Consider the following 26,744-nt stretch of genomic DNA (forward strand, 5'->3'; position numbering starts at 1 on the left):
CTATTATTGAATATTATCTCTGAATACAACGGCTAAACAACAATTGAACCAATTAAATTATTTCAACAAGTTATACTCCGAACGCCACAATGTTAACTACACCCTTAAACTTCTATCTATAAATAGAGTCGTATTATAGAAAATCACAAAGCAAGAATCAAGAAAATCATTTCCTCTTTTCTAAATCTTTGTAATCATCCTTTGATTTGATTTGATTTGATTTGATTTAAGCTATTACTAGTAATTAGTTTAAGTTAAATTTTGGTTATTCATTTTCAGGTGGAAGAAGCATGGCAGCTACGCTTCCAAAGTTGATCGTGATCAAATCGAAATACGACAGTGGTAATGGCAACGCATACTACAGCGCAGAAAAGGATGGGAGCGTACTCGTGGGAGAAGAGGATGTGTTCAGCACGTTGGTGAAGATAGAAGTGGAGCGGTCGACAACCAACACCAAATATGTTCACCTACGATTCAGTTACTTCAACCGCTACTGGCAGAGGAAGGAGAACGGCGTAGACATTGTCGGTGCATCCGACCAGCCAGAAGAGGACTTAACAAAGCCCAGTTGTACCTTGTTCGAGGCGGTTAAGGTTGATGACAGCGGCGTCTTCTATTTGAGGCACGTCCAGAGCGGAGGGCGCGTGTTGTTAGATCCCTCCACCATGGCCTTGTACGCGGATGGAAATGCGGGCGATGATACCAGAAGTTACCTGACGTTTGTGGATTGGAACACCGTTGTTAAACTGCCTCCGCGCGTGGCGTTCAAGGGGTCTAACGGCCTGTACATCAAGGATCGGAATGGAAGCTTGGAATTCACATCCGAAGATCCTAATGATGAGAGTTCAAGCTACGTGGTGGAACTGATGCCTGACGGACATGTCCAGATCAAGCAGCCCGCCGGGGAAGGAAATTACTGGTCAGTGAGCCACACCGTTAATTTTTGGGTAAACATTATAGATCCTTTCAGCCAGCAGATCAAATTCTGGCCTGTCAAAATGGATGAGGATACCATCGCGCTCCGCAGCGCAGACACCAATAACTTCTGCCGCCGTCTCACTGCTGAGGGTCTCACTGATGGTGTAAGCGCGTCAGCTACGAGCATCACCAATGAAGCGATCATGACAGTGCAGGAATCGGTGGTGGGAAGAAAGATCTACAACGTGGTGTATCAGATGGAGTATGCTCGGATCTTCGACGAGGCTCCTTACTTGGCAGGCTCAGCCTCGCTTACCAACGGGGAAGCTGAGGAGGCTAATATGGCGGTATCAATTACATATGAAGATCAGAAATCTTATAGTTTTACCCGCAGTGTGTCATTGACCGCAGGTGTGACTGCAAGCATCGAAGCAGGCCTGCCCTTCATTGAAAAAGCAACGATCACAGTGAGTTACTCGATCAATGGGACGTTCCAGTGGGATAACACCACCACAACTACAACGTCGGTTACAGCCACGGGGACAGTTCCTGTGCCGGGGAAGAGTAGCGTTACAGTGGATTATGTGGGAACAAGAGGCACCTGCAATATTCCTTATTCTTACACTCAGGAGGATAGGAGCTCCATTGATGGCAAACCCATTTATACTGATCTGGCTGATGGTATTTACACTGGTGTCAGCTACTACAACTTCAAGTTTTATGTCAGAGATACTCTGCCACTTTGAAAACCATTGCTCTACCCAAAACATCCACTCATCTTTGTCTTTTTTTTGTTTCCTGTTATTGTTGTTTGTGTTTGTGTGCTTTGTTTTGTAAGCTTATTTTAACTTGGATTTCCCTATGTTGTTGTGTTAATAATTTCCAGATACATGTTGTATGTGATGATCCCAAGTTTGTATGCATTTTCTGGTTGATTTGAATTTTGAATAATGGATGTTTGAATTAAGACCTTAATTGCATTGTCTCTCTTCAATATTGCCTAGTTGGTTTATGTGCATCAAACTCTTCAATTTATTTATGAAAAAACATTATTGCTTTTCTATCACAGAAAGGCCCAACTGGTTTGAGGCTCAGCCCAGTCCAGGCCTATATTTGAAGTAGGCTGTTTTATTGATATTATTTGTGATTGATTACATACATATGTAATCACTCTGAGCTTGCCTCTAACCAAAACAAGATCATTTTTCCTAGATGAAGGTAATAGTGCTAATTTTTGGGACGGATTGAAGACATATTGTGGATGTTAATATTTAAGGCCCATTACAGAATATAAAAGGCCAATTCCTTTGAAGCATTTAATCGAGTGTTAATATTAAGGCCCATTATAGACTAAAGCAATTAAGGCCCATTAGCCCTGCGTGTAATGCTGCTTATGGAATAAAGATAAACGTTTTTTTTAAATGAATTTCTACGAGCCAATTCATTTTGTCAGAAATCAGCACTTAATTTATTTTATTTTAGTTTAGTTTTTTTTTCATTAATCTATTTTATTTTATATTCTTTTTATTGGGTCAAAACTAAGTTCACTTTGAACGACTTAGGCAATTCAAGGCCCATAAGGGCTAATGCATGATGGTTGAAAATAAACACCCACCTAAGAGTAGTTGTTATAGGCGTCATTTGTACTTTTTAAAGAAAAAACAGTGATAAATGCATATAAATTGTACATAAATTTTTTAGGTATTTTACAATAGAATGAGTTCATGAACACTAATTAATTTAAAATGAAATTAATATGTCACATATTAATCCTTATGAAATAATTTAGGAAAATATTACATTTTTAAATTAAATATATATAGATTCATAAAAAGACTCAAGTTTTGATGAATATTGCATAAATATTTCCAAATAAGCTCAAAATCATGAGTGAATTTTTCATAAATCTTTCATATATCTTCATTTTATTTTTCATGTAAAATAGTATAAGAGTGAATTAAATAAAAAGTAATTTATAAATTAATTTAATTTTATTTTATTCTAATTCTTTATAAGGAATACGAATTTGCACACGTTTTCATTGTCTAAATACAAACACATGGTTTTTTTAATCTTTTTTTTTTCGTGAATGATTCAATTCCTTTTCCTATAAAATGAATCAAAATCACTAGACAAATCAACGTTGGATAATATAATGGAAAGATGAGATCCCGTACACAAAGCTATGTTTTGAACTACTATAAAATTATAAATATTTCATTTTTCGAATAGTGTGTTTCTATTAAATACTTTTTCTAGTACTAGATAATTGTTGACCTCTCAATAACTAACATATCCTTTTACTATATACTCCCTCCGTCCCATTGATCCACTTTCCTTTTTGGTTTGTCCCAACTAAAATGACTCATTACTAAAAATGGCATTAATTGTAAATTTCTAGAAAACTCTTTTTTTATAGTAGTATACGTATAGATAGATAGACGTGGAGATCATTTTTTTTGCTCTATTTATCTATAGATTAAGTTTGAGGGTGTTGTTCCTTTTAAAATAAATTATATTTTTATTATTTTCTGTGAATTATTAGACGCCGCACCAGATTCAATCCCGACAAGGTGGAATACTTTCACAGTTTCACGAGACCAATCTACATTGGAAAAAAATAATGGACAGATAAGATCTTAATAGCACAAATTTTGAAACTATAAAATTATAAATATTCTCGTAACATTTTTTCTAGGACTAGGTCTAGTAGAGTTTATTAATATGCAATTCTCGTACTTTAGCTTGGAAGACGACAATCTCATCAAACTCTAATATGCTATAGCTTTGATAAATTAGTGCTATTATTTGGCATACTATGATTGTTGGGTATTTCACATTGGAGGTGCCCAGTTTATCGATGATGTCCATCTGTCGCGATATATTAAAAAAATCAATACTTATCTTATATTCTCTCCATGAGATTATGACAATCTCAAAATTGTTTTAAATATTACACATCGTAAATCAAATCAAACAACACGACAAGTTTTGTATAATTATATTCAATTCTCTTACAATTAATAAGCTCTTAAAAGGCTGTCACAAATCATGTACAATCTACTTGTTTATACATAAGCAGCATGTGAATGGTTCAGCAGCCTCTGTTGTGTAAGTGTTCTTACCTAAGTAGATTATTCCGCCCGATGATAACAACTTATTTCTATAAAAGTAAAAAAAGTAAAAAAAATGCATAAAATTAGAGGATTGAATGAAATAGCATTGAATCTCTTCTTTAATTGTGTTAATTATTTTAAGATGACATGCTATTTAAAATTAAATTGATCCTCATATATTAGAATAAGTTGTCGACGATATCCTTCTGTCAAAATATACTATATAAAAAATTAATTTGCTGAACGTGTAATTGTCGATCATTCAATAATTAAAATACCTTTTTACTATTTCATAAAAGTTAAACTCTAAAACTATCCGTTCCAAGTTATTCTCTGATTTGAATCAATTGATCCAATTCGTTGAATGGCTCAATTAATTTGAATCTACTCTATTAAAATTTAATTTACTTTGATATAAGATATGTGGAGATATACAAGAATTACATTTTTTTATTTATTATTTTCTATCAATTATTAGAAACCACCCCATATCCAAATCCTATAATATTTCACAAGATGGACTATATCTACATTGGAGTATCATTTTTTCAAAACGAATGCAGAAAAAGTTCGTCAATCGATACTCTGTGTTGGATATCATCAATAAAATTAAAGATTGTACTACATTTTTTTTCGTACGAGGTATCTTATCTGTTCATTTGTCTTTAATTTTTTAGTAGATTAGTTGTTTTATTGAGGCACTTCTAATAATTTATATAAATTAATTAAATATTCTTTGGGTTATATATAAAATAACACGTGAAATACACCATTATGAAAATTAATTGGATCATAGCTATTCCCACCGTCCATTATTAATTTATGTGAATTATTTGAAGCGCCTCATCAATCAAACAAAAACCAATGAACCATGAAAAGACAAATAAGAAGATAAGATAAGATAAGATATTGCCACCGTTCATATATTAGAATAAGCTATCGACGATGTCCTTCTGTCAAAATATACTAAATAAAAAATTAAATTGATGAACGTGTAATTGTCGATCATTCAATAATTAAAATACCTTTTTACTATTTTATAAAAGTTAAACTCTAAAACTATTCATTCTGGGTTATTCTCTGATTTGAATCAATTTGTCCAATTCGTTGAATGGCTCAATTAATTTGAATTTACTCTATTAAAATTTAATTTACTTTGATATAAGATATGTGGAGATATACAAGAATTATCTTTTTTTATTTATTATTTTCTATGAATTATTAGAAACCACACCATATCCAAATCCTATAATATTCCACAAGATGGACTAATTTCACTAGAGTACCAATCTACATTGCAGCATCATTTTTACAAAAAGAATGCAGAAAAAGTTAGTCAATCGATACTCAATGTTGGATATCCTCGATAAAATTAAAGATTGTACTGCATTTTTTTCGTACGAGGTATCTTATCTGTTCATTTGTCTTTAATTTTTTTAGTAGATTAGTTGTTTTATTGAGGCACTTCTAATAATTCATATAAATTAAAGATGCTTTTGTTTCTTCCTCTCAGATTTGGAAAAATATATTAAACCAACGCCGAATGAAGACAAAACAATCTTTTGTTTTTAATCCAAAAGATCACGATTTTAAACGTGATTTAACTATTGTCCACTTGTATTTATTAATCATGATCACATTTTCTTATTTTGGCTAGTGGGCTGCCACAATGGACAAAAGTGCATAATTTTTAATTTGTTTTGAGGATAAGATCTGAATTTAATAAGGGACCGACCATTAATTAATAATGCAGTTTCCTCGTGTTATTCTTTATAAACTTATAATTATGTATACCTTTATTTAAATTTTAGACGTAGCTTAACATATTATTTGATAGTTAGTAATACTATATAATGTAATTAAGAAAGATTACTGATAATTTTGATGTGAAGATAGTAGTGTCGCTTGAATTGTAGTATTATAAGATTTTTCAATAATTTATTATTGTATTTTTCATTAGTTCATCCAATCCTACGATAAGCAATTTTTAGATTCGTCATTGACCACATAATATCTACTACTATTATTTATGCAAGGACAAAGCATAAACTAACTTTGAACGAAGACAAAACAACTTTTTTATTTTTTTAATCCAAAGTAGTGCTATTTATACAGTTAGGTAGTATTTTTTTAATTCCTAAAGGTTAGCAATGACATTTTTAATTTTTTTCGGCCGGCAGTACGTTATATGTAGAAGAATATACCAATAAAACAAAGTTATTATATAAATAATCATTAACCTCGAATTATGACAAGTATATTTTTGTCGTAAGTGATGATAATCATTTGTACGGTTGTACCACGTGAAATAACATGTTTTATGAGATGATTATTTATTTGTAACTAACATTAAATTTGGAAAATTATGATAAGTACGATTATAAACTAACGCCAAATTATGATAAGTACAATTATGATAAGTACAATTATAAACTAATGGTTTTTTAAAATTTTCCAGCCCAATCCATCTCTAGAAAATAAATATATATATTTAAGCAAGAAAATCATTTCTTCATTTCAGTAATATGATACGAGACCATATCTTTTATCTAGACTACTACTCCTTCCGTCCCCAAAGAGTATAAACTTTGGGTTCGACACATGTTTTAATAAATAAGGGGAAAAGTAAGACAGAGAGGGAGAAAGAGTAATGGAAATAATGTTAGTGGAGAGTGGGGTCCACATTATTATAATGATATAAGTGTTAATGACAATGATATAAGTTGTAAATAAAATGATGTGTAAGGGTAGTATATTGTTTGAATTTTGTAGAATTGGAAAGTTCATACTCTTTCAGGATGGACGAAATAGAAAATAGTTCATACTCTTTGGGGACGGTGGAGTATTACTTTATTTACCATATCTTTTCCATATAATTATTTTCTTATTCATTAAGTTAGGGTTTAGTATTATAAACATGGGATTGTTATCATTTAATCAATAAAGAAATAGAATATTATTTTGAGCCCTAAATTGGTGTTCCACGTTTTTGCATGTGCTGCCGCTGCCCGACGCAAAACCTGCGCATAGCCGCCCAGATTTTATCTCCGCCGACCCTCACTGGCGCCGGAGTTTTCGTTAGGATTTGGGTCTTTAACAAATAATCCATTTTAAACTGCTGTCACACAAAACTATCCTCAACATGCTTATTTATTTACTCTCTCTACCACATGATATATGTAAGCTAAACGATTTATTATCAGTGGTTAGATCCATTTCATTATGTTTATTTTTTTAATGTAAAAATGACAAAATAAAATAAAATAAAAATAAGTACGTGTCATGTTAAATAGACTAAAGTCCAATTTTGGTCTCGTACATTTTCTCAAAAAGAAGTGTCATGTTAAAGAGACTAAAGTCCAATTTTGGTCTCTTACATTTTCTCTAAAATTCTTTTTGGTCTCATACATTAAGTTTACCTTTTGATCTCTAACATATTGTTTTGATACATTTTGGTCCCAAACAAGGTCACAAACTTAATGTATGGGACCTTAAAAGAATTTTATGGAAAATGTACGATACCAAAATTGTACTTTAGTCCTAGATTATAATTAAGTTATTAAATTGATCAAATATTTTTACTACTATTAATTTTAACTGAAAAATGATTATTTTGGTCCAAAACAATATTTTTATGATCAAAAGGTACCAAAACAATATGTTATGGACCAAAATGTCATAAACTTAATATATAAGATCAAAAAGAATTTTAGGGCAAATGTAAGGGACCAACATTGGACTTTAGTCTTTTAAAGAACATAAATAATTTAGCTATTACTTGAATATTATCTCTGAATACAACGGTGTTGTTCTTTTTTTTTCCTTTTTAAAATAAATTACATTTTTATTATTTTCTGTGAATTATTAGACGCCGCACCAGATTCAATCCCGACAAGGTGGAATACTTTCACAGTTTCACGAGACCAATCTACATTGGAAAAAAATAATGGACAGATAAGATCTTTATAGCACAAATTTTGAAACTATAAAATTATAAATATTCTCGTAACATTTTTTCTAGGACTAGGTCTAGCAGAGTGTATTAATATGTAATTCTCGTACTTTAGCTTGGAAGACTACAATCTCATCAAACTCTAATATACTTAGCTTTGATAAATTAGTGCTATTATTTGGCATACTATGATTGAGTATTTCACATTGGAGGTGCCCAGTTTATCGATGATGTCCATCTGTCGCGATATACCAAAAAAAATCAATACGTATCTTTTATTCTCTCCGTGATCCGTGAGATTGTGACAATCTCATAATTGTTTTAAAGATTACACATCGTAAATCAAATCAAATAACACGACAAGTTTTGTATAATTATATTCAATTTTCTTACAATTAATAAGCTCTTAAAAGGCGGTCTCAAATCCTGTACAATCTAATTGTTTATACATAAGCAGCATGTGAATGGTTCAACAGCCTCTGTTGTGTAAGTGTTCTTACCTAAGTAGATTATTCCACCCGATGATAACAACTTATTTCTATAAAAGTAAAAAAGGTAAAAATAAAATGCATAAAATTAGAGAATTGAATGAAATAGCATAGAATCTCTTCTTTGATTGTGTTAATTATTTAAGATGGCACGCTATGTAAAATTAAATTGATCCTCATATATTAGAATAAGTTATCGACGAGGTCCTGTGAAAATATACTAAATAAAAAATTAAATTGATGAAGGTTTAATTGTCGATCATTCAATAATTAAAATACCTTTTTACTATTTCATGAAAGTTAAACTCTAAAACTATCTGTTCCGGGTTATTCTCTGATTTGAATCAATTTGTCATGGCTCAATTAATTAGAATCTACTCTATTAAAATTTAATTTACTTTGATATAAGATATGTGGAGATATACAAGAATTACATTTTTTTATTTTTATTTTCTATCAATTATTAGAAACCACACCATATCTAAATCCTATAATATTCCACAAGATGGACTATATCTACATTGGAGTAGCATTTTTACAAAACGAATGTAGAAAAAGTTCGTCAATCAATACCCTGTTGGATATCATCATTAAAATTAAAGATTGTACTACATTTTTTTTCGTACGAGGTATCTTATCTGTCCATTTGTCTTTAATTTTTTAGTAGATTAGTTGTTTTATTGAGGCACTTCTAATAATTCATATAAATTAATTAAATATTCTTTGGGTTATATATAAAATAACACGTGAAATACACCATTATGAAAATTAATTGGATAATAGCTATTCCCACCGTTCATTATTAATTTATGTGAATTATTTGAAGCGCCTCATCAATCAAACAAAAACCAATCAACCATGAAAAGACAAATAACAAGATAAGATAAGATAGGATAGGATAGGATAAGATAAGATATTCCCACCGTTCATATATTAGAATAAGCTATCGACGATGTCCTTCTGTCAAAATATACTGAATAAAAAATTAAATTGATGAACGTGTAATTGTCTATCATTCAATAATTAAAATACCTTTTTACTATTTCATAAAAGTTAAACTCTAAAAATATTCATTCCGGGTTATTCTCTGATTTGAATCAATTTGTCCAATTCGTTGAATGGCTCAATTAATTTGAATTTACTCTATTAAAATTTAATTTACTTTGACATAAGATATGTGGAGATATACAAGAATTATATTTTTTTTATTTATTATTTTCTATGAATTATTAGAAACCACACCATATCCAAATCCTATAATATTCCACAAGATGGACTAATTTCACGAGAGTACCAATCTACATTGGAGTATCATTTTTACAAAAAGAATGCAGAAAAAGTTAGTCAATCGATACTCAATGTTGGATATCCTCGATAAAATTAAAGATTGTACTACATTTTTTTCGTACAGAGGTATCTTATCTGTTCATTTGTCTTTAATTTTTTTAGTAGATTAGTTGTTTTATTGAGGCACTTCTAATAATTCATATAAACTAACTTTGAACGAAGACAAAAAAACTTTTAAATTTTTTAATCCAAAGTAGTGCTATTTATACAATGATAAAGGCAATGTATACTTCAAGGGTGAGGATGCGTCCGTAGTTGTGGGAGAAGAGGACGTATTCAGCACGATGGTCAAGATTGAGGTCGAGCGTTCTACCACCAACGCCAAATATGTGAAACTACCATTCGGTTATTTCGACAGGTATATATAGGGAGATGATTCTTAGATATTGAACGTATGAAGCATCATGCAGCAACCGAGAAGCTGACGCAAATTAATTTAATACTTCATCCGTCCCATAAAAATATGAATAATGGGGACGACATATGAATTAATGCACAATTGATTAACTAAGACAAAAAAATAATTATGGTATAGTTAGTTGAGAATGAGGCTCACCTTACTAAAGAAAAAGAAGTTACCAAATATAGAAGAGAATAATTTTATAGGACATCACAAAATGAAAAATGTCCATATTTTTATGGGACAAAGATGATATGTATTAGCTATTCAATTTACTAAAAGACTATAAAATCTGTAAAACAGTTACACTAGTGTCCCAAAACATGTCAATTCAATTTCATATCAAGTCTTCTTTTTACCAAACATAAGATTTCCAATTCAATTCCGTAAAATTCCAGTTCCAATTCAATTCCAATTATGTGTACAGAACGGACCCGATTGAAAATATTAAGTATTGAGACTAGATTGTTTACTCATGAATCGCGTGTGGGAAGTAGCTGGGCCGGCCTGAAAATATAATAATATATAAGGCATTTATTCTTGTATATATAATGTACTGCCGGCCTGAAAATATAATAATATATAAGGCATTTATCAGTACAAGGAGGGAGTATTTACAAGTTAAAACTAGAAATTTCATTATATTTCAGTGAATACTAAAAAGTTTAAAAATTGGATATTATATCACGAAAATTTTGTATTTCTTGATAATGTCGAAATTAATGTTGATGATTGAAATAAGTAGTATTTTTTTTCCCTTTCTGTTCTACTAGCTAGTAGTATTTATTTTTTTTAACTTTAGCGAGACAAAAATCACAAATATGATATGGCTGTCGTTATTTCATTTAGTTATTAGCTTCTACCTAAACGTGTTGATTGTCTCCTCTCCATTCCGTTAATCAAAGAGCTTAATAAATAACACAATGTTAATAAGTACACCTTGAAACTTTATCTATAAATAGAGTCTTCCCATTTCCAGAAAATCACAACATAAGTTGAAGCAATCTTAGCGCAAGAAATTCATTTCTGTCCTTAAAAATATTGTAATCCTCCTTGAATTATTTTGCTGTATCGATCCTTTATCCATTTGATTAGTTATCTGTTTCATAATTTTGCATGTGAATTTCAATCTATAAATAGAGTCCTACTATAGAAAATCAGAAAGCAAGAATCAAGAAAATCATTTCCTCTTTTCTAAATCTTTGTAATCATCCTTTGATTTGATTTAAGCTATTCCTACTAATTAGAAGTTAAATTTTGGTTATTCATTTTCAGGTGGAAGAAGCATGGCAGCTACGCTTCCAAAGTTGATCGTGATCAAATCGAAATACGACAGTGGTAATGGCAATGCATACTACAGCACAGAAAAGGATGGGAGCGTACGCGTGGGAGAAGAGGATGTGTTCAGCACGCTGGTGAAGATAGAAGTGGAGCGCTCGACAACCAACACCAAATATGTTCACCTACGATTCAGTTACTTCAACCGCTACTGGCAGAGGAAGGAGAACAGCGTAGACATTGTCGGTGCATCCGACCAGCCAGAAGAGGACTTAACAAAGCCCACTTGTACCTTGTTCGAGGCGGTTAAGGTTGATGACAGCGGCGTTTTCTATTTGAGGCACGTCCAGAGCGGAGGGCGCGTGTTGTTAGATCCCTCCACCATGGCCTTGTACGCGGATGGAAATGCGGGCGATGATACCAGAAGTTACCTGACGTTTGTGGATTGGAACACCGTTGTTAAACTGCCTCCGCGGGTGGCGTTCAAGGGGTCTAACGGCATGTACATCAATGATCGGAATGGAATCTTGGAATTCTCATCCGAAGATCCTAATGAGGAGAGTTCAAGCTACGTGGTGGAACTGATGCCTGACGGACATGTCCAGATCAAGCAGCCCGCCGAGTTAGTATTTTACTGGTCAGTGAGCTACTTTGTTAATTCGTGGGTAATTATGGATAATATCAGCCAGCGGATCAAATTCTGGCCTGTCAAAATGGATGAGGATACAATCGCGCTCCGCAGCGCAGACACCAATAACTTCTGCCGCCGTCTCACTGCTGATAATATCGCTGATGGTGTAAGCGCGTCAGCTACGAGCATCACGAAGGAAGCGATAATGACAGTGCAGGAATCGGTGGTGGGAAGAAAGATCTACAACGTGGTGTATCAGATGGAGTATGCTCGGATCTTCGACGAGGCTCCTTACTTGGCAGGCTCATCCTCGCTTACCAACGGGGAAGCTGAGGAGGCTAATATGTCGGTATCAATTACATATGAAGATCAGAAATCTTATAGTTTTACCCGCAGTGTGTCATTGACCGCAGGTGTGACTGCGAGCATCGAAGCAGGCCTGCCCTTCATTGAAAAAGCAACGATCACAGTGAGTTACTCGATCAATGGGACGTTCCAGTGGGATAACACCACCACAACTACAACGTCGGTTACAGCCACGGGGACAGTTCCTGTGCCGGGGAAGAGTAGCGTTACAGTGGATTATGTGGGAACAAGAGGCACCTGCAATATTCCTTTTTCTTACACTCAGGAGGATAGGAGCTCCATTGATGGCACACCCATTTATACTGATCTGGTTGATGGTTAATGCTGGTAGAGAATGAAAATACAGACACAAAGAATTTACGTGGTTCGATTTACTGAAGTAAATCTACGTCCACGGGAAAAAGGGAGGGCAAGATTGTATTGCTTGATCTGCCAAAATACAGCTTACAACACAGACTTGCTATATGATTGTTTCTCTAGAGAGATTCTAACCTCTTCTATCAGATCTAAGTTCTATTTATATAATGAACTCAGATCATGGCTTGCATCACCACCCTAAGTCGTGGATGTCGTGTAGGTTATGGCCTAAGATCGTGGGCGAAGCGTAGGTCATGGCCTACGATCGTGGCCTGAACTGACATCACGTGGTAGTGGGTGTGTTGGACATCCTGTATGGGTCCACTAACTCCTTGTTCGGCCGAATACCGAGACCGAACTGCTTTGGTTGCCGATCTGAGAGTAGAGCTTGATGCCGACCTGAGAGCAGAGCTTGATTGGTTGGCTTTTACCGAGCTGTAGGCTGAGGCCGAACTCTTTGGTAATGCCGAACTGAACTCTTGGGCTTTGGGCTGGCCGAGCTGTCACTGCTATTGGGCTTGTTTAGTACGTACCCCATCACTACCCCCCCCGAAAAGCGAAGTGATTCACTTCGGCGAAGCGAGTCACTTCGGCATTCTGGAAAAGGGGTACGGGGGAGGCTGAAGTCAGGGGACGTGCCCTGCGCGTGACTGCATTAAATGCGGCATTAAATGCGACAGTAAAATCCGGCCGTTGAATCCTGAAAAGGTGGGATATGAAACGGTGCGATGATTTGAAATCTTTTCCAAATCTGATAAATACCGTCTTTCTTCATCATTTGAACACCTTTGCTATTGGCTTCTTCTGCACTCTCTATCTTCTGCGTGAAAAATTTCCTTCCGCTTTCAAAAATTTCTTCAGACTACCTTCACCTTCAAAAAGTAAGAAAAATGTCTTCTTCTTCTTCTTCGGAGTCGGGTAGCGTTAGGAAAGGGGGTAAGGGGTCTTCTAGCCGGAAAGAATCCGGGGAGAAGACCGTAGAGTATTTTCACAGTATCTTGAGTAAGGATACTGTGATATCCCTTTACGAAAAATACTCTTTTCCTGGGGGGAAGGCGGTGGTACCTGACGGTGATCACAGGGCTGACTCCCCGCCGGAGGGTTACGTCACCGTGTATGAGGCCTGCTTAGAATGCGGGCTTCGTTTCCCCCTCCCTTCTGCCTTTATAGATTTACTAGATTTTTTTCAGCTTCCTTTAGGCCAGGTGACTCCGAACTCTTGGAGGCACTTGTCGGCCTTCGCTGCCGAACTCCGTAGGTTAGGAAGGGATTTGTCTTTGAAGGCGATCCTTAAATTCTTTCAATTTAAGAGGAAGGGGTCTTGGTTTTACTTGATCCCTTTACAGCCCTTTAGGGCCTTTTGTAAAACGAAGTGGCCGAAGTGGCAAAATCGCTTCTTCTACTATGATAGGACCGCGGCTCCTAGTTTTCCCTGGAGAGGGCCGGAGTCCGTTATCCGTCACCCTCGGCCTGAACCGTTGGACGAGCTCGATGGCGAGCTCAACAAGATTCCCATAGTTAGGAAACAATACACGGAGTCTGAGCTCGTCAAGGGCGACGTCGTGTTCGACATCTCGTCTTCGGACGAAGAGGCCGAGGGTGAGGATTTCTCTTTATCTTTATGCTCTACTGCTTTAACGAAGAAAATCTGACTTTGCTTTCTTGCTTTTTGGCAGTGTTCATGTTGAATAAGGCTATCAGAAAGTCCTCCGAGCTTGTGGAGCCGGAGAGAGAGAAGGCTACCAGCTCGGCGCATGATGCCGAGAAGAATCCGAAGAGGCAAAAGACCTCTTCGGGTCCAAAGAAGCCGGAGTCGACTTCGGCAAGCAAGAAGGGGAAGACCCAGAAGCCCCCAAGGGCGCCAGAGAAAGACGTGGTCTTGGCGCCTCCTTCGGAGCATATCTGTGAGCCATTTTTATGGCCCACGGACTTCGCCGAGGTGAATTGTCTTCTTGATTCCTTGGCTTGGCTTGTCTTGTATTTTTGGTGCCCTCTGTTAACTTTTTTCCTTATCCATTTTCAGAGGAATGATATGCTCTCCAAGCTCGTCGCCGTCGAACTCTCCAAAGCGTCCAACGACTATGCCGAGATGCAGAGGAAATTGGCGGCTGCTTGTCACCGGGCCGAGCAGGCAGAGGCAAACTTTGAGAAAGCCAGGGCTGCTAGGATTTCGGCCCAGGATGAAGCTCAGTTTGCCAAAAACCAGCTCGTCATCCAGCGAGAGCAGACGAAACGGAGGGATGCTGCCGCCGTGGTTGCCCAAGGAGAGGGTCTCCGTGCCTACACGGAGAGACTCTTTTTGAGCAGCCAGTTCTCGGCCTTTGTCGGTAGTCTGGTAAGGCTAATTGCCGATAAGGGCGAGCAGGGGCCCGACGTCGTGCTGCCTCTGTACAGCCGAGAGATAGCTGCTCGGCTTCAGAATCTGCCGCTCCTTGAGGAGCTCGCTTCATCCTCGGTCCTGCTTTCTGCAGACCGAGTCCGGAGTTGTCGAGCTGATCGGGACGAGAACCTGGAGGCTATCTTTGCCTCCGTGGGACCCGTTTCACCCGCTTCGACTTACAACGGAGAGGGTGAGGCCGAGCCGCTGGAGCGGGAGGCCGAAGTCGATCAGGCCGGGCATCCGGAGAAGGAGGCCGATCAGGAGGCGGAGGCGAGGCCGGCAGGAGGCGAGGCCGAGGCTGAGGTAGCCCAGGAGAAGGAAGCTTGTACCAGACCGAGGAGCCGGAGACGAAGCAGGCGGAGTATGATTTCGTCTCCCTTCTCTTAGTCTAGTTTCTTCCTTGTAAAATGGCCTTGAAGCCCTAGTGTAAAAAATTTTCCTTGTGAATGAAAAATTCTCTACATTTGTCTTCGTATAGCTTTTCGTACTCGCCTTTACTCCTGTTGTATTTTACTATCTGCTCGGTACAGCTGCCGAACTAATATAGCTGCTTTGTACTCAAGGAGATGGAGATACTTCACTGGAAACGGCTGTACTCTTCGGCTTTAGACGAAGCTGAGAGAAGAGCTATAGCCGATCAGACGAAGAATGACGAGCTTCTGGCTCGTTTAGTGAAGCTGGAGGCCGATAATAAGGACTTAGAGTCCGATAAGAAGGATCTGGAGGCCGAGCTGAATACGACCATTGCTGAGAGGACTGCGTACGAGGATTACATCCGTGTGCGCGGGGGATTGACCATCTCAGATGTTCAGAGTCGAGTTGACGAACTGTGGGAGGAATATCTTGTACTCCGGAGGAACAATGCGCTGGAGAGCTCGGCTTGCCAACAAGTTGTGAAATCATTACGGCGCTGGGCTTCTCGGTACGACATTGTTCTTTCTCGGCGCCCCTCCATAGAAAGATTCCTTCGGCATATCGTGCCAACAGATGCTCGCACTCCAGATCAAACCTCTGGTTCCCTTGTTCAAAATCCTACTCCCAGCCAACAACGAACTCCGGAACAGCCGGAAACGTCAAGACGAGAACGGGCTCCGGAGCAACCGGAATCGTCAAGACGGGGACGGACTGAAATTCGCCGAGGAGTTGTGACTATGAGCGAGCAAGATCAGCAGATGCTTATTGCAGAGACTCTTCATCGCCGAGGTGTTAGGACTTCTCGGGCTCGGGGAAGAGGCGTTGGGTCGAGGATAGCATCTCGTCGACCTGCTTATTCTTCATCTGCTCGGAACAACCGAACTCGGCTTCCAGAGGATTTTGCAGATAGGTGGCTTAACTTCAGCAACCCTGGACAGTAGAATAGTCCTTTGTAATAGCGTAACGCCATTTTGTAGGGTAGCGGAGTTGTATGCCGAACAAGATTTGATAAATGAAATTTTGTTTTCGCTTCTAACACTGTATTTACAGCTTAGCGAAAAAATTTCATCGTACTTGTCCTCGGTCTTATGAAGTAAACTTCTTTGACCGGACTTGGTCCTTGGTCTGATGAAATAAACATCTTTGACCGGACTCGTCTTTGGTCTGATGAAATAAACATCTTAGACCGGACTCGTCTTTGGTCTGATGAAATAAACATCTTTGACCGGACTCGTCTTTGGTCTGATGAAATAAACATCTTTGACCGGACTTGGTTTGTGTTCTAATTTGGCGATTTTTGTCGCCGGGATCGAACTTTCCCTTGTCCTAATTCGGCGAGTTTTATCGCGTGGATCGGACTTTCCCAGTTAACCGAAGTGGTCTTATGCAGTAAACCTCTTTGACTAGACATGGTCGTCCCCGGTCTTATGAGGTAAACTTCTTTGACCGAACTTGGTCGTCCTAATTCGGCGAGGTTTATCGCGTGGATCGGACTTTCCCTTATCGCAGTTCGTTTCAGACGAAGTGCTTGTTAAGCTGAATTGCGGTCTTGTATCCTCCTTGGAAGCTTGGACTCACAATCGTTGGCTTATTGCAGTTCGTTTCAGACGGACTGCTTGTTAAGCTGAATTGTGGTCTTATATCCTCCTTGGAAGCTTGGACTCACAATAGTCTTTAATAATCGATCTAAAAAGGGGATCAGTCTTTAAAGAACGATATACCTTGGTACCATTTGTAAGAGACGACAAGCACATAGAGACAAAACACATAGGGAAAAAATGAAAAAGACGAAGGAAAAAAACTTTAAACCTTTTTTTTAAAACGACAAGTAAAAGGTACAAGTAAAAAACAAACAAATAAAAACACATACCCCTATGACCGAACTAGACACGAGACGGACTGACCGGACTTGTCTCTTACAAGTGGAACTTCTTGAGGTTGGAGACGTGCCATGTTCGGGGTACTTGTTCTCCTGACATGTGAGTCAATTTATAAGACCCTTTGCCGAGGACTTCTGACACCCGATATGGACCCTCCCATGTGGGTTCGAGTTTGCCCAGCTTTTCTGCTCGGCTTACTTCGTTGTTTCTCAAGACGAGATCTCCCACTTGAAATTGAAGCTTTTTCACCCTTTGGTTATAATACCGGGCTACTTGCTCCTTATACTTGGCTGCTTTTATGCACGCCAATTCTCTTCTTTCTTCGGCGAGATCTAGTTCTGCTCTCAGTCCGTCGTCATTCATTTCTGAGGAGAAATTTAGGGTTCGGGGACTGGGTACGCCGATCTCCACCGGAATTACGGCTTCAGTGCCGTACACCAGGCTATACGGAGTTTCACCGTTGGAGGTTTTGGGTGTAGTTCGGTAGGACCATAGGACTTGAGGGAGATTTTCTACCCATTGTCCTTTGGCTTGTTCTAACCGAGCTTTTAACCCTTTCACCAGAATCCGGTTCGTTACTTCCGTTTGTCCGTTTGCTTGGGGATGGGAGACCGAAGTGAACCGCTGTTGAATGTTCAGCTCTTGGCACCAATTCTTGAACGTCTTGTCGGTGAACTGAGTCCCATTATCCGAGATGAGGATGTGGGGTATGCCAAATCGGCACACTATGTTCTTCCAGACGAAGTCCAATGCCTTTGAGCTCGTTATCGTAGCTAAAGGTTCAGCCTCCACCCACTTCGTGAAGTAGTCCACGGCAACGATAAGGAATTTCATTTGCCGAGGAGCTTGAGGAAGTGGTCCCACTATGTCTATGCCCCATTGCATGAAAGGCCAAGGGCTTTGCATAGTGTATAGATCGGTCTGCGGCATCCTTGGGACATTTGCATGAATTTGGCACTTCGTACACTTCTTGACGAGCTGCACTGCCTCTTGTACCATGGTTGGCCAATAATATCCCCATCTCAGAACTTTTTTAGCTAAAGCTCTGGCTCCGATGTGGCTACCGCACGATCCTTCATGAACTTCTCTGAGGATGTAGTCCGTCTCTTCTGGTCCTACGCACCGCAATAACGGCTGGAGGTAAGACTTTCTAAAGAGGACTCCTTCATGAAGTTCGTACCGAAGAGCTCGGCACGTGATCTTCCGAGCTTCTCTCTTATCCTCGGGCAATTGTCCTTGATCCAGATACTGCAAGATCGGCGTCATCCAGTTCGGCGAGCTGGATACAGAATGTACCTCGGCTTCATCAATGCTTCGATGCATTAATTCTTCCGCCTTTGAGCTCGGATCTGAGGCCAACTTACTTAAGGTATCTGCTCGGCTATTTTCCGCTCTGGGAATGCGGATTATCCGGAAATAGGAGAAACTTCGGCTGATGCTTTGCGCTTTGTCCAAATACTTCTTCATTCTCTCGTCACGGGCTTCACTTGTACCCAACATGTGATTTACTATGACTTGTGAATCACAATGGACTTTGAGAGATTTGACGAGTAGACTTTGCGCTAACTGGAGTCCGGCCAGGAGGGCTTCGTACTCGGCTTCATTATTAGTAGTGGGGAATAGGAAACGAAGTGAGTAGGTTACCTCGTGTCCGTCGGGAGCGACAAGTAAAATACCAGCTCCACTTCCCATCTTGTTTGAAGCTCCATCTACGAATCCGCTCCAGCAGTCCGGCGGCTCTACTTCGGATTCCAAGGGCTGTGCTAGTTCGGCATTGGCAGAATTCATCTGTTCGGCAATAATAGGAATTGCTTGATCGAACTTCGCTTCTGCAAGAAAATCTGCCAAGGCTTGTCCCTTGATGGCTTTCCGAGGTAGATATTCAATTGTGTGCTCTCCCAACTCTATAGCCCACTTGGCGATTCTGCCTGATGCTTCTGGCTTGGTCAAAACTTGCCGAAGAGGTAGATCGGTTAAGACGCATACCTTGTGAGCATAGAAGTATGGCCGCAGTCTCCTTGCTGCATTTACTAACGCCAGAGCAATTTTTTCCAGAGGTTGATACCTTGTTTCTGGACCTCTTAATGCTCGGCTTGTAAAGTAGATGGGAAACTGCTTTAGGCCTTCTTCTCGTACAAGCACCGCGCTGATGGTTTGATCCGATGCCGCTAAGTATAAGAATAGTACTTCGGCTTCGGCTGGAGCAGAGAGAATAGGAAGCTCGGCTAGATAACTTTTGAGCTCGTCAAAGGCCTTTTTCTGCTCGGCTCCCCACTCGAACTTTGGTGCCTTTTTCAACACCTTGAAGAACGGCAGTTGCTTTTCGGCTGCTTGGGAAAGGAATCGACTCAGTGCGGCTAGACATCCGGTTAGCCTTTGCACGTCATGTATGGACTTCGGCATTGCCATGTTCTGAACGACTTGAACTTTTGAGGGGTTTGCCTTGAGTCCGTCTTTTGAAACCCAACAACCCAGAAACTTTCCCGAATCTACCAAAAAGGTACACTTTTGGGGATTAAGTTTGAGGTTGGCTTTCTTGAGCACGTTGAGAGTGGACTTGAGGTTGTGCTCGTACTCCGAGGTGCTTTTGCTCTTGACGACTATATCGTCAACATATACTTCGACTTCCTTTCCAATCAGGTGCCGAAAAAGCTTGTCTACCATCCTTTGATAAGTGGCTCCGGCATTCTTTAAACCGAATGGCATCTTTTTATAAGCGAAAATGCCGAAATCAGTAATGAAGGCCGTTTTTTGAAGCGTCAATCTCATCCATTAAAACCTGATGGTATCCTTTGTATAGATCAAGAAAACAAAAAATTTCAAAGCCTATCAGAGCTTCTACTTTTTTATCTATGTTCGGAAGGGGATAGCAATCTTTGGGACAGTGCTTATTTAGATCGGTGAAATCTATGCACATCCGCCATCCTCCTTCCTTTTTCTTGATCATGACAGGATTGGCCACCCACGAAGGGTACTTCACTTCGAATAACACATCCGCCTTCAATAATTGACGGACTTCGTCATGGATGACTTGACTTCGTTCTGCCGCAAAGAGTCTTTGCTTCTGTTTTATCGGCCGGACCGAAGGATCAATATTTAAACGATGAGTGATTACCTCGGGGGGCACTCCGGTCATGTCCAACGGAGACCATGCAAAGACGTCTTTGTACTCCTTGAGGAGCTGGATGGTTTTTTCCCGAAGTAGAGGCGTTCCCGCGAAGCCGATCTTAACCGTTCTGGATGGGTCGTCTTCGTACAGCTGAACTGTCATCGAGTTCGGCTCATGTATGACTTCGGTCATCGCCTCTGACTCCGGCTGCTGTGATTGCTATGCTTGGTGGTGCCGATCTGACTGCTCGGCACTTCTAAGCGCAATTTGCAGACATTCCTTTGCTCTCTTTTGGTCACCTCGGATGACCGCTATCCCTCCTTTAGTAGGGATCTTGATGGTGAGGTGATAAGTGGAGCAAATGGCCCGAACTGTGTTGAGCCAGTCTCTTCCCAGGATGACGTTGTACGGGGACCGAGCTTTCACCACGAAAAACTCAATCATCGTACTGGAGCTAGTAGGCGCTTTCCCCACCGTGATCGGAAGGCTGATAATACCTTCAGGGCGGGTGTCCTCCTGGGCGAAGCTCTTCAGGGGAAGCGGAGCCGGGCTGAGCCGAGCTGGGTCCACTTCTAGTTTGTCGAAGCACTCTTTAAAAAGAATGCTGACTGACGCTCCTGTATCCACAAACACCCTGTGGATCAGTTTGTTTGCCACTCCGGCTTGGATGACAATGGCGTCTTGGTGAGGAGAGATGGCCGGGACGGGATCAGCATCCGAGAACGTAATCACTTCGTCCTGCTTCAGCCTTTTATGCGTTGGCTCCTCTCGATTGGAGCCCCTGCGCTCTGACTTCAGGGACGACTTGGTCTTCCCGGCAGGGAGAGCGTCAATAGTCAGGATTACTCCATCATATTGCGGCTCGTCATCGTCTTCGGGATCCGGCTGCCTTTTCGGATCCTGAGGAGCGCAGTTCGCCCCTCTCTGCTTCTTATTCTTCTTTGACTGCTTGCTTTGGTATTTTTTCAATGTCCCTGCCCTCACAAGAACATCGATACCTGCAGCCAAGTTTCTGCACTCCTCGGTATCGTGACCGTGGTCTTGATGGTAGGAGCAGTAGTTATCCTGGGGTCGGCGCGCGGCTGATTTCGTCATCCGCTTTGGCTTTTCGAACAGGTCAGAGTGCAGTTCGAAAATTTCCGCTCTCGGCTTGTTCAGCGGTACGAACTGAGCGGGCGGCTTCTCGGGATTGAGACGGGGTCCCAATCTGTCTTGCACCGGAGTCCTTTGAATCCTTTCAAAGGGAGTTCGGCGAGGATGTCCCTGATCGCCAAAAGGAGTCCGGCGAGGATGCCCCTGATCGCTATGATCGGGCTTCCTCCTGTCTCCTCGGGACGATGAGCTGTCTAACGACCGTTTGCGACGGTCTGCCTCATCGGCCCGGGAGTACTGGTCCGCAATGTCCCACATTTCCTGAGCTGTCTGCGGACCGCACTCAACGAGCTTCCTGTAGAGAGCTCCGGGTAGGATTCCATTTTGGAATGCCGAGATGACAAGCAGATCGTTGAGATCGTCTACTTGCAGGCATTCCTTGTGGAATCTTGTCATAAAGTCGCTGATTTTTTCGTCGCGACCTTGACGAATGGAAAGCAGCTGAGCCGAAGTGATTCGGGCTTCCGCTTTCTGAAAGAACCTCCTGTGGAAGGCATCCATTAGATCTCGGTAAGATCTGATGCTGCCCTGGGGGAGGCTATCGAACCACCTTCTCGCGTTCCCGATGAGCAGCTCGGGAAATAGCTTGCACATGTGGACCTCGTTGAGACCCTGGTTCGCCATGTTATATTGATAGCGCCCCAGGAAATCGTGAGGGTCCACGAGCCCGTCGTAAGTCATCGACGGAGTTCGGTAGTTCTGTGGTAGGGGAGTTCGGGTGATGTCGTCCGAGAACGGAGTCTTCAGTGCTCCGTACACGGCGAATCCGATATCTCGTCGGTATGGAGGAGATTGAGTTCTCCTGTGATTCCGGTACCGAGGAAGATCAGGAATATGTCGGGGTTGAGGATTCTTCTTCCTGGAAGACACGGCACTACTGCGGTAGTGACTTTCATGTCTGGATGAGGAAGGAGAATCCTCCGTTTTCGTCTTCGGCTCTTGGCTCTTTTGCAGGAAGGCTAAGAACTCATCCTGCTTCTCAGCCAAGAACAGCTTGACAGCCTCATTCAGATCAGGCTGCTGGGAAGACTCAGTGGGACGATTTTTGGAGCGGCCTGTTCCTTCGCCATGAGAACTGGTGGTGGATTTATCCCTAGGCTGTTTTCCAGACCTATGGGATGGATTGGCTCCCTCCGGGTTCTCACGGGCAGGAATGCGGGTATTCTGCGATCTGGTATGCATTTTTTGGGTGGAAAAAATGGATCAAAAATTCGCTTTATCACAAATTTAGTTCTTCGTTTCCCACAGACGGCGCCAGTGATGGATCCGCGAATTTTTGATGTTAGCTAATGCTGGTAGAGAATGAAAATACAGACACAAAGAATTTACGTGGTTCGATTTACTGAAGTAAATCTACGTCCACGGGAAAAAGGGAGGGCAAGATTGTATTGCTTGATCTGCCAAAATACAGCTTACAACACAGACTTGCTATATGATTGTTTCTCTAGAGAGATTCTAACCTCTTCTATCAGATCTAAGTTCTATTTATATAATGAACTCAGATCATGGCTTGCATCACCACCCTAAGTCGTGGATGTCGTGTAGGTTATGGCCTAAGATCGTGGGCGAAGCGTAGGTCATGGCCTACGATCGTGGCCTGAACTGACATCACGTGGTAGTGGGTGTGTTGGACATCCTGTATGGGTCCACTAACTCCTTGTTCGGCCGAATACCGAGACCGAACTGCTTTGGTTGCCGATCTGAGAGTAGAGCTTGATGCCGACCTGAGAGCAGAGCTTGATTGGTTGGCTTTTACCGAGCTGTAGGCTGAGGCCGAACTCTTTGGTAATGCCGAACTGAACTCTTGGGCTTTGGGCTGGCCGAGCTGTCACTGCTATTGGGCTTGTTTAGTACGTACCCCATCAATGGTATTTACACTGGTGTCAGCAACTACAACTTCAAGTTTTATGTCAGAGATACTCTGCCACTTTGAAAACCATTGCTCTACCCAAAACATCCACTCATCTTTGTCCTTTTTTTTGTTTCCTGTTATTGTTGTTTGTGTTTGTGTGCTTTGTTTTGTAAGCTTATTTTAACTTGGATTTCCCTATGTTGTTGTGTTAATAATTTCCAGATACATGCTGTATGTGATGATCCCAAGTTTGTATGCATTTTCTGGTTGATTTGAATTTTGAATAATGGATGTTTGAATTAAGACCTTGCATTGCATTGTCTCTCTTCAATATTGCCTAGTTGGTTTATGTGCATCAAACTCTTCAATTTATTTATGAAAAAACATTATTGTTTTTCTATCACAGAAAGGCCCAACTAGTTTGAGGCTCAGCCCAGTCCAGTCCAGGCCTATATTTGAAGTAGGCTGTTTTATTGATATTATTTGTGACTGATTACATACATATACATATGTAATCACTGTGAGCTTGCCTCTAACCAAAACAAGATAACTTTTCCTAAATGAAGGTAATAGTGCTAATTTTTGGGGACGGATTGAAGACATATTGTGGATTTTAATATTTAAGGCCCATTACAGAATATAAAAGGCCAATTCCTTTGAAGCATTTAATCGAGTGTTAATATTAAGGCCCATTATGGACTAAAGCAATAAGGCCCATTAGCCCTGCGTGTAATGCTGCTTATGGAATAAGATAAACGTTTTTTTTTAAATGATTCATAAAAAGATTCATAAAAAGATTCAAATTTTGATGAATATTGCATAAATATTTCCAAATAAGCTCAAAATCATGAGTGAATTTTTCATAAATCTTTCATATATCTTCATTTTATTTTTCATGTAAAATAGTATAAGAGTAAATTAAATAAAAATTAATTTATAAATTAATTTAATTTTATTTAAATTCTTTATTAGGAATACGAATTTGCACACGTTTTCATTGTCTAAATACAAACACATGGTTTTTTTAATCTTTTTTTTTTTTCCGTGAATGATTCAATTCCTTTTCCTATATCCCCAGGAAGATCCCACGTTGTGATCTCAGTACCTTAATCCCCAGGAAGTACTTCAGGGCTCTGAGGTTCTTCATTTCAAATTCCTTGCACAAATTCTCCTTTAAATTCTAGATTTCTTCTTTGTCATCTCCAGTAATGATCATGTCATCCACATAGATGATTATGCATGTCATCTTATCCCCATTCTCTTTAGAAAAAGCGTATGATCAGATTGGCTTTGTGTGAAGCCATGTTTGACCATTGCTTGGCAGAATCTTCCGAACCATATCCTCGAGGACTGCTTGAGCCCGTATAGAGTCTTCCTTAGCCTGCATACTTCTCCTACCCCAAACTCCTCTGAACAACCTGGAGGAACTTACATGTATACTTCCTTGTCCTTTTCGAGTTCTCCATGTAAGAAGGCGTTGGTTACATCAAACTGGTGCAAAGGCCAATCCTTACAGGCAGCTACAGACAGCAACGTTCTCACTGTATTTAGTTTGGCCACTGGAGAAAAGGTCTCTTCATAGTCCACTCCATATACTTGAGTGTATCCCTTGGCTACCAATCGCGCTTTGTATCTCTCGATTGAACCATCTGCTCGTCTCTTGATAGTAAAGACCCATCTGCATCCAACTGGTTTCTTCCCTTTCGGTAAAGTACACTTTTCCCACGTGCCATTCTTCTTTAAGGCATCTATCTCCTTCTTCATTGCATCCCTCCAATGTTTGTGCCTCATTGCATCCTCGAACGATTGTGGAATTTCTTCTTCCTCATATAGGGCAGCCTCAAATGCCCTTGCCATCTCCGTGAGTTGTCCTTGAACAGTATTTGCCAAAGAATATCTTGATTTTCTTCCCGTCGAATCTGGGGAGAATCTTCGTGGAGGGACGCCTCTAGTACTTCTCTTGGGCAATTCATACTGCCCAGTATCTTCATCTACGCCTATTGGTTCTACTTCATCTTCCCTGTCATTATTAGTGTTGTCTGTAACATGCAAAGGTACAATGCTTTTTTCAGAACTGTTTACCTCGGGATCCGAGATCGGGGTTGATGGTTCGGCCATGTCACTTAATTCCACGTTCTGTATGTTGGAGTTCGGCTGCCCGGTGGTGCCGCTAACTGTCTCGGGTGGACCGACATCTGTAACAGGCGATGACTGTGGAGGCCGGTTACTCTCCCCCTGGGGCTCAGTCATGGATATGGGTATGGTCGGTCTAAGGTATAGGAGGCTGGCAATCTAGGGAGTCGTCATTGTCCTTAGTCTCCCCCTGACTCCTAGGTTGGCAGTAGAAGTATTCATCTTCCACAAAGTCACAATTCATTGTGGTATATAGTGTTCGAGAAGTTGGATCATAACAACGATACCCTTTTTGAGATCTCCCTTATCCTAGAAAGACACATTTGACTGCTCTCGGGGCGAATTTAGTTCTTTCTGGCTTAGGAATATGGACAAAAACAGTACACCCAAACACTCTTGGTTCAAGGCTAAGGGAGGATGGGATGGAATGGTTTTGGGAGAAAATATCAAGAGGTGTTTTGAAGTTTAGAATATATGTCGGGAGGCGGTTAATGAGGTAAACGGAAGTGGCTATAGCTTCCGGCCAGAAGGATTTGGGTATGTTTGAGTAAATAAGGAAGGCTCGAGTCATTTCCAGGATATATCTATTTTTCCTTTCTGCTACCCCATTTTGTTCCGGAGTTTGTGGGCAGGTAGTTTGGTGAACTAATCCCTTTTCGGCATAAATAAGTTGCATTTTGGAAATAACAAATTTTCCCCCGTTAAGGATTTGGATAGACTGTTTGTATTGAGTTTGCACAAGAGTATATAATTGAGTAAATTTTTCAAAAACTTCAGATTTTGCTTTTAAAAAATAGACCCATGTCATGCGTGTAAAATCATCTGCAAACAGCAAAAAATAGTGAAACCCTTGTCCCCCAGTAACCGGTGCAGGACCCCACACATCAGAATGAATTAAGGCAAAAGGAGTCTTTTCACGAGTATTATTTGAATGATATGAATGTCTATGGCTTTTGGCCAAAAAACAGGTT

General features: G+C 40.1%; 2 protein-coding genes across 4 annotated transcripts; both read left to right on the forward strand.

Annotated features, from left to right (window-relative positions):
• Positions 1 to 35: 35 nt before the first annotated feature.
• Positions 36 to 23,865, forward strand: LOC121797799. 2 transcript variants are annotated; one of them, XM_042196523.1, is made up of 3 exons: positions 36 to 190; positions 280 to 1,647; positions 23,705 to 23,865. In XM_042196523.1, exons 2-3 carry the CDS (start codon positions 291 to 293, stop codon positions 23,719 to 23,721), a joined length of 1,374 nt encoding a protein of 457 aa, XP_042052457.1. In that variant the 5' UTR covers positions 36 to 190; positions 280 to 290; the 3' UTR covers positions 23,722 to 23,865. The 2 variants fall into 2 exon arrangements, with proteins under 2 accessions (XP_042052457.1, XP_042052456.1); XM_042196522.1 differs by lacking the exon at positions 23,705 to 23,865 and having other exon boundaries at positions 280 to 1,893.
• LOC121797801 lies at positions 11,164 to 12,934 on the forward strand. Of its 2 annotated transcripts, none has more exons than XM_042196526.1 (2): positions 11,164 to 11,264; positions 11,497 to 12,934. In XM_042196526.1, exon 2 carries the CDS (start codon positions 11,508 to 11,510, stop codon positions 12,816 to 12,818), a length of 1,311 nt encoding a protein of 436 aa, XP_042052460.1. In that variant the 5' UTR covers positions 11,164 to 11,264; positions 11,497 to 11,507; the 3' UTR covers positions 12,819 to 12,934. The 2 variants fall into 2 exon arrangements, with proteins under 2 accessions (XP_042052460.1, XP_042052459.1); XM_042196525.1 differs by lacking the exon at positions 11,164 to 11,264 and adding an exon at positions 11,361 to 11,425.
• Positions 23,866 to 26,744: the final 2,879 nt, after the last annotated feature.

This window comes from Salvia splendens, chromosome 4 (genome assembly GCF_004379255.2).
Source record: "Salvia splendens isolate huo1 chromosome 4, SspV2, whole genome shotgun sequence".
Taxonomy (NCBI): Eukaryota; Viridiplantae; Streptophyta; class Magnoliopsida; order Lamiales; family Lamiaceae; genus Salvia; species Salvia splendens.

What these genes read in the sequence shown, in the direction of transcription:
- LOC121797799 (XM_042196523.1), top strand. Translation starts at nt 291, where the DNA reads ATGGCAGCTACGCTTCCAAAGTTGATCGTGATCAAATCGAAATACGAC.
- LOC121797801 (XM_042196526.1), top strand. Translation starts at nt 11,508, where the DNA reads ATGGCAGCTACGCTTCCAAAGTTGATCGTGATCAAATCGAAATACGAC.